The 12007-nt window shown below is 45.8% G+C and overlaps 1 protein-coding gene across 1 annotated transcript in view; it reads right to left on the bottom strand.

The window, feature by feature from the left end:
* Nucleotides 1–11793, bottom strand: part of LOC134071032 (acid-sensing ion channel 4-A-like) — a 51115-nt gene extending 39322 nt beyond the window's left edge. The window contains exon 1 of the mRNA XM_062527597.1: nt 11191–11793. Within this exon, the coding sequence (XP_062383581.1) occupies nt 11191–11793 (603 nt within the window). The remainder of the gene's footprint in view (nt 1–11190) is intronic.
* Nucleotides 11794–12007: the final 214 nt, after the last annotated feature.

The raw sequence follows: 12007 nt of genomic DNA, 5'->3' as shown, positions 1-12007 counted from the left end.
GACATCGGGGTGAACGCTTACTCTCTCAACATGAAGTAGAGCACACTGCGAGAAGACTCCCTCTCAAATCTCAGTGGAGCGGATGTTCTAAGGCAGTGTAAGCTTTCACTTCATCAGGTAGACAGCGCTTGTTACTCCCCCTCCCCTCTGACTGTAATTTGTGGCAAGGCAAGGTGTCAATCAATCACAGGTGCAGTTTTCACACAAATATTTATGTAAAAGTTTCATCTTCTTGTCGTATTTATTCTGTAAAATCACATCCACAAAGACAACACCATCATACAGATGCTCAATGCAGTAGAGGGCCTGTTTGTGTTAGTTTCAGTGAAGACATTTAGTGATCCCCGCCCAGTCCTGGGCCACAATGTGGTCACATGACCTGTCGCTAGTTACATCTATGCTATGGCAGACACAGCTACATGACTAGTGTTCTGAATATGTCTTCTGTTGTGTCTGAAACGTTGTCCTGTTGATGGCGACACATTTCAACCCAATCTGGATTACATGTGCTTTTAACAGGCACATGCGGCATGTGCTGTTTTCATACACATGCTGGAACACCTGATCCACCTCCATTAACCCTTCTCCCATGTTTATCCACGATGCTTCTACTTTTCCTTCAACCTTCCCATAAATGCATACTGTATGTGCTCCTGTAGTGGAAACAATGCAGTTTTGTTCATGTGCGTTCTGTTCGTACATATACGATGCCATGTTTTAATGTGGACATAGGGACAAAATGACGTCTGGAATGGGTGCTAATGCCTTACAGCTGGCCCTGTGTGTGCAACTTGCATTGAAACATATCTGTAGAGTCTGCTTATTTAATATGATGATTACATTTGTGTACGCACACAGTGACTAACCAAACAAGCGTGGCTCTCCCTATGACTTGACACAATTCTATCTGCTCTTAAGTTGGTTTTCTTCTCATATCATTGTCATGTGTTGAAAGTTAAAGATAGCATCTGTCATGTTAGAGAGAGGTATCACTGACTGATGTTGCTACACTAAAGGGACCTCCCCCCCCAGCTGGTTTACGCTTCCCATGTTCCCTATGGCCTGACTCATGTCTGAGACTCTCTTATGTCACACTATGCAGGCATGCTGGTCCTAAAGGGTCCTCTATGGTAATTATAGCCTTTAAAATTAGACCTCTATGCTATTTATAGCCTTTGCCGCTTTGTAAGAAATAAATAAATAGACAAATAAAAATCCCAGGAGGACAACATCATGCATTTAGTTTGTCTCGGATTCTGTCATTGCATGTCACGCGAGACCATAGAAATACATAACTATACGTGTGCCTTATAACGGGAGCATTTAGGGGAAACAAAATAGCCTCGCACGTGCTAACTGCATGCAGAGGGAAATAAATAATGAAGGCAGTTTTAATGAATCATGAGCGTCCTTGTTAGGTATTACATATGTATGATTTAAGTGAAGCATCACTGATGTAGCTAACCAAAAATGTTAGCCAGTGAAGCAAGTGCATAGCCGATGCAATCGCATCCCCATGATCGCTCCTGGTGTGACATTTGATCCAATTAGACTGAAAAATTATATGGGATCTCAGAGCCGTTTACAGTGACTACGCATCCTGGAGCTGTAATGCTCCTGTTATATGAAATTCCAATCCTAAAACTGCAGAAAAGATAGTGAATGCACCGACTGGGCTTGATGTGTGGAAATCACTTTGAAAGCTGAGGAACACATAGTGATACATTAAAACTCAAACTCTTGAGGAGGCTACATGATTATTGAATGACTATTTTCATATTTGACAGTATGAAGGCCATTTGAATACATTTTATGGTATCTGGGTGGGTGGTGGTGGAGGAGTGTGTGTGTGTGTGTGTGTGTGTGTGTGTGTGTGTGTGTGTGTGTGTGTGTGTGTGTGTGTGTGTATGTGTGTGTGTGTTTACCATTTGCCATCATAAAAAACCTTAGAGACATGACCAGGGCCAGATGAAACTGCTGAGAGCTAGCAGAAAGTGATTGGCAGCAGGGAGTCTCTGAGCGGATTTAACCCGTCACATCTTGAGCTCTGTGGCTGTAGCTCTGGGCCAGGATTGGCTAAGCGAGGGCCTCAGATGGGGAAACAGCTCCGTGATAGGCTGATCTGTTTTTATCTCCATGACACCCAGAGGCGGGGGTCTCTTCTCTAATTGAATCTGAGCAACAGCAAGTTGAATTTCAGTTCAACATTCAGACAAGAAGGAGACTTCCATTATCAATACAACTTGTCAACCAATCAGAGCACTGTACAGATTCATTGGCATATGTGCAATGACGGTATAAAAGTTAGTAAAGGTTATACTTAAAAAAAAAAAACCTTGTGAGGATCCATGGTGCCATGTTTTTTAACCTGTGCATGGTACAAAAGGCTGTGATGTATGGTGTTGGAACAGGGGACAGTGAGGTACTAAATGCCTTGTCAATACGAGTGACACTACATAAATATCACACACATTGACATACACATTAATGTAAGAATCTCTAAAGACTATTGAGCGTGGATGGTATGAGAAGTTGATTGTATAAGTGTGCAGACCCCAGAGCCCCTACAGTATATAAAGTGCAGTATGAATGCTCTAGGCCCCGCGGCTAGGAGATACATGATTGAGCCGAGACGCCGCTGTTGTTCCCTCCGCTTCTGTAGCGCGCTGGCCCAGGGAATGAGATTTGGAGTGAGGGGGGGGGCACCTGTGGGTGGATGCTGTGAGAGAGGATCCATTATCAAGCAGCACAATATTCTCTCCTGTAGGGTCTCTCTTTCTCTCTCTGTGCCTGACAGAGATGCAGAAAAATGATTCGCTGAGGGAGAGAGAAAAAGGCTCAGGAGGGGGTGGGGTGGGGGGAGCCAGATGGATCTGAAGACACATCCGTCTCAAGAGGATGTTTTTCTCTGTGTGTGTGTGTGTGTATGTGTGAACCTGTATCTGGCTCAGGAGGAGACATAATGTCCCTGTTGACACTGTGCATGTGTGAGTGTGTGTAAGTGTGTGTATGTGTGTGTGTGTGTGTGTGTGTGTGTGTGTGTGTGTGTGTGTGTGTGTGTGTGTGTGTGTGTGTGTGTGTGTGTGTGTGTGTGTGTGTGTGTGTGTGTGTGTGTGTGTGTGTGTGTGTGTGTGTACATGTGTACCTGTGCACTCTTTTTGCTGCTGTAATAGAAATAGTATCAGCATTTATTGATTTATGGATAATAGTCTGTATCTGTATCTAATATCTGTAGGAAGAAGCTACATGGTGCAACGTTAGAGTGTGTGTGTGTGTGTGTGTGTGTGTGTGTGTGTGTATGTGTATGTGTGTGTGTGTGTGTGTGTGTGTGTGTGTGTGTGTGTGTGTGTGTGTGTGTATGTGTGCTTATGTGTGCGTGCAGGGTCCATTGAAGGAGGGTAATGGCCTGACTGAGGCAGGTGGTCAGGTGTGGTGTGGCCTCAGGATGTTGTGCTGGCCAGAGGTGCAGAGGTGCTGGGGGCTCTGGAGAGAGCAAAAGCTCTGGAAATGCCCCGGGCGTCTGGGCAACACAACACACAGAGGTGACCAAGGTGAAGGTAATCACTGGGTATGCATGTGTGTGTGTGTGTGTGTGTGTGTCATCTACAGTGACTCTTTTACATGTATTTGTGAGTCAGTGCACATGTGTGTGTTTGTGTGTGTCATGTCTAGGTCATTTAGTCATATCGGTGTATGTGTATTTTTTCATGTGTGTGTGTGTGTGTGTGTGTGTGTGTGTGTGTGTGTGTGTGTGTGATCATTTGAGAGTGATCACTTTGAACTGTGGAGACATGGTCATCCATCAGCGGGCGGTGCTAGCGAGGCCATGTTTGATTAATGTTTTACATGCGCTCCCCTAATGTATGCACCTCTGTATTGGCTCCCAATCAAACATGTGCAGATCGTTACAGCGCTCTGGCACTGACACAGACCAGACACAGATCCAATCCAAAGAGCATTTATGATGCATGTCCACTGCGGGGGACATTTCTTACGCATGTATTCACATGGCCATGGCAAACGGCTGTGTAGACGTTTCCAGCAATGTCTTTGTGAAAGTCTTTGATGTTACAACTCCTAACGGAAACAGTCTATTCACCAGTGCTTAAGTCTTGAGCTCTCCGATGAACTTAACACTGAAAAATGACATTTATAATGCAGATGTTGATCTCTGAAAAGGTTCTATCCCTCATTTTGCCCAAATCCGGCCTTGACGTTCTACCAGGGCCGGTTGGGGTCCATAGTCCTCTCGCTTTTGAGAACACTCAAGGTCATCATTATTTATGTAGGTTCAAAAGATGTTCTCCCAGCCGTCTGTCTGGGACTAACTCCTGCGTAACGCTCTCCGTGATCCTGATCTGAACTTGCACATAGTCTGGTCTGAGTTCTCTTGTGTATGAAACTTGAGACGATGAGACGATGCCAATTTTTCCATTAGGAAATGATGAAAGCTATCCAGGAAGCCTGTCTTAGTTCAGCCTTTAAGAGTTGAATGAAAAATTCAGTGGGAAGTTGTCTTCCTTATCCCTTTTCCTTACATCAAAAACCCGAACCTCACAAGATAGACATATCCAAATGTACCATCAAAGTTTGATTTGTTGGGACACAAACGGATTTGCAGATTAAGGTATGGTAGTGTTGGCTTTGTGTTGGACTGAGCTTAACGTTACTCATGACTTCCTCCTGAGCCCCCTCTCTCTGTCTCTTTCTCTCTCTATCTCTATCTCTCTCTTTATCTTTATCTCTCTCTCTCACAGAAACACACACACGCCGACCCAAACACACAAACACAAACACACACACACATACTCTGTCTGAGCTTAGGCTGCTTCCCTCAAAGCAATGAACGGCAGGCAGGCAGGCAGGCAGGCCCATCTGACACCCCAGCACACAGCACACAGACAGCGCTCTCCCCATCACACAGCACAAGCACAAGCACAAGCACAAGCACAAGCACTCCTCCTCCTTCAGCTGCACAAACCCACTGCAGACATCAAATGTAATAAAGACGGGGGTTTATAAAATTCGGAGATAAGGACTTTATGTAATGCGGGGCTTTTAAGTATGCCCATGGGCGCTAAAAGAAGTGTTTCAGAAGTGACGCAGAGAGATAGATAGAGCGAGAGGAAGAGAGAGAGAGAGAGAGAGAGAGAGAGAGAGAGAGGGAGGGAGAGAGTCGTCAGGGGAGCGGGGATAGGGTTTGTCCTGGTAATGAAATTAAATTTGGGGAGTGTAAATGAGCGGGGCTGCGTTTTGCGCGGCGTGCATCGGCTGGCTCCGTGGCACATGTCCTGGGGCAGCGTTGGATTCTAATGGAGAGAGATGAGCCCCTGCACGAACAAAGCTCTCCATTAAACTTTTATTAGAGATGAGCCCGTGCTCTCAGTCAATGCAGAGAGAGAGAGAGAGAGAGGGAGGGAGGGAGAGAGAGAGAGGGAGAGAGAGAGAGAGAGAGAGAGAGAAACACACACACACACTTCAGCACCCAGTGGAGTGTGCGTCATGTACTGTACACTCATGCACGGAAATACACACACACACACACACACACACACACACACACACACACACACACACACACACACACACACAAGGACAAATGCACACAGTCAAACATGCAAACATGCAAGCACACATTCATTCACATACTCAAGTACTCACTCAAGTACACATGCATTCACACACTCCACATGCTAAAACACACATGCCCACACACACACACACACACACACACACCACATAAAAACCTCACATGCCCACCCACACACACTCACACAATCTATCAGCCCACACATACATGTACTGTATATGCCCTCACATAATCATGTGTTTGTCCCATGACACACTCACACACACACACACACACACACACACACGCACACACACACACACACACACACACACACACACACACACACACACACACACACACACACACAATGGCACACACATTTAAACACACTTTCAAAGCTACATCTCATAGACACACATACTGACCCCTGCACATAAAAAGACTACAACATACTGTATATACACACACACACACACACACACACACACACACACACACACACACACTCATTTGGCCATGGACTTGCTCTTCCCCTCTCAGTAAAGAAAAGGCCTTTCCAGGCACAGTACATGGGAGACAGCATGGGTTGTCACTCTCTCTACCTCTCTACCGTAGCACAGTCCACAACTCAGCTGGACAATAGAGACACACATCCTTGACCAGTCCGTGCGGCAGGTAGTGAATAGGCCATTCTGATCATGCACAAATAGATCCCCCTCATACTCAGGTGTCCTGAATTGGATGTGGGGGAAACGTAAGGCCGACACTGAGCGAGGCTCAGAGGAGCAAATCCAGGAAAGTTTTAATCCAGCGAGAGCAGAGATGTATAGTAACGAAGTAGAACTACTTAAGTACTCTACTTAAGTACTGAAATGCAGTATCTATACTTTACTGGAGTATTATTTCTTTCTCCTACTTCTACTTTTACTTCACTACATATTTTTGATGAGTATAGTACTTTTACTCCGATACATTTTTTTATGTGCTCCATCGTTACTCGTTACTGGTGTGTCGGTCACGAACAAATCCGTTCCGGATTGCTCACAAAGTCCTAGTCACACTGATGCGTGTCACTTTCCAATGGGAGTAAATAGTTGCTGTAATTAAGGGTTCGCGAGAAAATCAAGGTGAAGTTAGGCTACATGAGAAGCATTCATTTGTACAATAAGTCATTCTCGAGTAATCCCGTTTTTAAATTGCAACATTTCTTCTTGGTCTCCGACTTCAGTCTGTGTAGCACCCCACAATAACTAGCCTACTACTTGAATATTGTGTTCTTCCACTTGTTTGGTTTTAGAACATTTATTTAAACTACATAGATTACATAGAAATCATAAGCATCACCTCCACATATTCCTATGCATTATGCCTATTCTAGACTAGCCGGATAACCTACCACGACTGAGGCCTAATTACTCTCATGTTCTTTTAAAGTGACAGGCACTCAATTAGACAATTGACATTAAAGATAAATGTAAGTCAATATGACAATCGTGTAAAATGTGAGTCAAAATAAAAAATCAATATCAAATACTCAACATACTATGTATTTTAACTAATTGTGCAGATCATAAATAGGCCTAATGTAAACTTCATATGAATTTCAAAATGTTTGAAATACAAACATATGATATGAAGCCACCTTTTCACTGAGTGTGGGGAAGTATGCCTTGTAATGTCTGGTCTCCACTGGTGTGGTGGGGCTCCCATATCAAATCAGTATCAAAATTCTTAACTTATGTTAAAACAATTGTGACACTATAGTCTTATCATGTATTTTGCATGCTATGGCTACTGACTGATGCATTAGATAGATAGATAGATAGATGGCTACAGATGATCAATGATTCTGTGTATACCTATTATTGTATTAAAAGTGAGTTGTATCGGTCATAACACCCCTACAAATGACATTGGGAAACCCATACAGTTATATTTATTCACCTTGTTTAACTACTACCACATGTTTATAGCCTAGTCTAGGGCCTAGGCTATGGCCCCCGTGTGTCTGCCAAGGGGCCTGCACTGAACGATTGTGCTGATACCTTTTGGACCCATCTCGTTCGCAAATCAGCTACTTCTACTTTTACTTCCAGTACTTGAGTAGTATTTTAAAAAATAAACTACTTGCAATACTTAAGTACAAAACATGTTTAATACTTTAGTACTTCTACTTAAGTACGGTTTTTAAAGAGCACTTCTACTTCTACTCAAGTCACTTTTTTGATAGAGCACTTGTACTTCTACTCAAGTCTGGATCTCTAGTACTTTATACATCACTGAGCGAGAGCGAAACCCCATCACCATGACAGATGCTGCAGGGAGATACAGGGGAGGGCTGAGGGTCCCCTCAGAGACTACTAATGCCACACACACACACACACACACACACACATACATGCATGCGTATGCACCCACGCATGCATGCACGCGCACGCACGCACACACACACACACACACACACACACACACACACACACACACACACACACACAGAAAAATATATTGGCAGAGTGTAGTGTCCTCGGGTGTGTATGGTGAGAAAGAAACGAATACAACATTCCTACATATAAGCAGAGACACACAGCATGAAAAACATTGCTACAATATGTGTCCCTACAGCTCACACACACACACACACACACACACACACACTCTCTCTCACACACACACACACACACACACACAAGCCATTAATATGTAATGATATTTAAGGACACAGACACAGGCATCCTGAGAGACAAACAGGTATCACACATACTGATACTGATCACATAACAACAACAACAACAACAACAACAACAACAACAACAACACACATACACACACATACACACACACACACACACACACACACACATTACATTTGTCTGACACTTTTTAACCAAAGCAACTTACAACATAAACATATATCCGTAACATAGCATAGCACACAGACATGCACACGCACACACAGATTCAAGTCTCCACATTTATTCTACACACACATACTTGCCTATAGGGTAAACTGCATGATTCAAATGAGTAGAGCATGTTACCCTACAGTTAATCCCACAGCACTCGCACAAACACACAAACACACGCACACACACACACGTGTCAACGGCAGGTAGACTCACGCCATGGGGGCTTTGCAGGGTCTTTGAGGTAGACTCATGAGTCAAGCACAGTTGCACACTATAGGACCCTGATTCCAGGAAGTCAAACAGCCCTGCTCATTAATGGATTTAGAGCAAAATCACCACTGCTGTGTCAGAATGCCTCACATCAACAGGGAGAGAGAGAGAGAGAGAGAACGCTTAACATCCAAAGGGAGACAGAAGGGGGGATAGAGAGAGAAAGAGAGAATGCTTAAAATCAACAGAGAGGGGGTAGAAAGAGAGAAAGGGAGGGAGGGAGACAGATATAGAGGGAGGAGGGTTGTGAGAGGAAGAGTAAAAGGGAATGCTTTATGCACACATAGGCAGGCAGAGAGAGAGAGATGGAGAAGGTTTTAAATCAACAGAGAGAAAGAGTTGAGAGCAGCAAAAGAAAGAGCAGGAAAGGAGAAGAGAATCAGAGAGAGAGAGATAAAGGGAGGGAAAGAAAGAGAGATAGTATGGGTTTTGTCTTTAATTCATCATTCTATACGATCATTTACCTCCACAGTTATATTTAAAGTGAGTGTAATGTTACTTTTTAATTATCACATTATTTATGAAATATGGTGACCAGTTTTATGGATCAGCACCAGCATAGCACTCAACTCACTCAACCTGCAGTCTGGTGGCGTTATTCTAAATGCATCCCAGTACCATGCCAAATGGTCTTAGCCTGCATGCACGGATACATTGCTTCACACACATCCAGTTCATTCTGAACAACAACTAAAGGCAACTTTAAGACTGGCAAATATAGAGTGGAGAGAGGTATGGGCTGAGTTGGGGAGAGGAGGGTTGTTAGCTTCTGGGGTGGATCAGGCTCTCTAAGAGGACATTTTGGGAGAAGTTGCGGTTGGACCCTCAGTTCACCTCCAAGAAGTTTTTTTGGGAGTCGGAAATAAGTGGAGGGGGATTGGGAGAGGAGACTGGGAGAGATGGTGACGCATACCTCTAATGCAGTTACCATGTCTCATGTCCATCTCCTGAATTTTTCATCTGTTCTGCAGCCAAAATAAATTTCAGAGGAGACCAGAGGGGTTCAGCCGAGGCGGAATGGGAGGGGAGTGGGGGGTTGGTAGGGGTTGGCAGGGGGAAGGGGAGGTGAGAGGAGAGGAGAGGAGAGGGATAGAGGGTCTGTCCTGTCTGCACAGTTAGAATACACAAATCCACTTCGGCTCTAAGGCAGGGAAATGCAACTACCACAATGATTAAAATGATTACTATTGTCATACTAAATAACTATACTTTATTATACTATTATTATTTTTATGAGTAATACCTTTTTGATTTTGTATCAGGAAAGCTATAATTATTTATATATATATATATATAAATGATCGCATATAGTTTTTTTTTTTTCAAATATAAAATGAAAACAAGATACATCCATAACAAAGGAGTGAGTTGCAAATGTGTTGTTTTGGGTATTGCATATTGCATATGAAGGTGTCCAAGGGCATAGGTTACTTAGGCAGGTACCTGAGTGGCACCACAGAAGGAGTGGTCTCTCTCGTGAAGACTATAGACCAGACACATTGGGTGCTAAATAGCTCCATATGGCGGCCGATGGCACATCTAAAAGCATTGACCATCATATTACAGCCTTCATGTCACCATGATATAATGTGTGTGTGTGTGTGTGTGTGTTTGTGTGTGTGTGTTGTGGGGGGGTGCAGGGGTTGCCTTGGGCTCCAACGTTGTTAGGGCCGGCAGCTCTGGTGTGTCAAACAATCTCAACAAGAAGCACTGATGTGCCTCAAGGCAGCTCCCGTGTTTGTAGATCCACTGAGTCACAGAGGAAAGAATGAGATGAAGAAATGGAGGGTTTGTGTTTGTCTTCTCCCCCTGTGTGCTTTGGGTGAAGCATCCTAGAATGAGCACTTAGTATTCCCCCCCGTGGCTCAGCTGACAGCAACGTGCCTCCAAGTCAACCAGATTCAGAGAGTTCGACGTCAAGCCCTTTCATGAACGGTGATGAGAATGTTCCTCTACTGTCTAATTCTCTCTTAGACTTAGACTCTCCACCCACTCAACAAGACTCCAGCTCACAAGGTTCCCAGCGAGAGGAAATGGACACTGGAATGCCTGAAGCATTTCTACTGACATCACGTCATGACCATTACGATGAGGATCACCTTGGCAACAGCTACATTTGTACCCGTAAAAGAATGAAAGTGGGAGACATTTGTGCAAAAAAAAGAAAAGAAAAATCTATTACTCATTTTCAACTACAAGAGCTGTATCATATGACTACTACTTCAGCCAAGGGCAACAACTCCATTTGCTGCAATTCCAGCTAACTTTATCGTAGGCAAAAACACGGCAATCAAACAGAATAGGTAAACACCATACACTGTGCTTTTGCCTCCCTCACACACACACACGCACACGCACACGCACACGCACACACACACACGCACACGCACACGCACACACTGTACCCTCCAGTCTCCCACTCCCACTCTGTGGGTGACTCACCACGCTGAAGTCCTTGGCCGTGCAGTTGTGTCCGCTGAAGTTGCAGCTCTTGAGCATGTGCTCCAGCTGGTGGCCGGTGCGGTTGAAGATGTCCAGCATGTCCGGCGCCGGGTACTCCAGGTCTGCGGGCCGGTGGCCGGCGCGGTTCTTGGGCGGCAGGCCCGTGAGGTTGGCCAGGTGGTAGATGTCGGCGTCGGTGAGCGCCGAGAAGCGGAAGCGGTTGACGTTGCAGAGCGTGACGGCGGGGAAGAGCATGTCGCGGCCGCCCGCCTCCTCGCCCATGGCCGCCACGTGCGGGTGCTCCAGGTACGCCACGGCGCTCTTGGCCGCCTGGTACAGGAAGAGGGCCAGCGACGCCACGAAGGCCAGCGCCCACACCGCCTGCCGCACGCCCAGCCGGCCCGACACGAACACGTGCTCGATGCCGTGCAGCGAGGACGCGCCGGCGAACGCGGGAAGGCTGGCCACGCCGGCCGAGCGGGCGCAGGTCTCCTCGGCGGGCACGGGCACGCCTCCGCCTGGCACGCTGATGGGCACGGGCACCCTCTGGGCCATGACGTCCCCCTCGCTGAACTTGATCTTGCAGACGAACTCTATGGGCATCTGGGCAGCCAGGGTGGCATCTGCGGGGAGGTTGGCAGACACCCCTGGCAGCGCGCTCTCTCCTGCCGGCCGCTCCGTGGTGACTGATTTGTCCTTCCTAGCGCAGCGCGGACTCTGCTCCTCAAATCTGCCCTTCACTCAGCTGCAGTCAGCAGCCTCTCTCCCTCCGTCTCCGTCTCTGTCTGAGCGCGCTGCCTGAGGTCTTGCACCTGGA

The sequence above is a fragment of the Sardina pilchardus genome, chromosome 23, assembly GCF_963854185.1.
Source record: "Sardina pilchardus chromosome 23, fSarPil1.1, whole genome shotgun sequence".
NCBI lineage: Eukaryota > Metazoa > Chordata > Actinopteri > Clupeiformes > Clupeidae > Sardina > Sardina pilchardus.
This window is presented reverse-complemented; position numbering and strand designations above follow the sequence as displayed.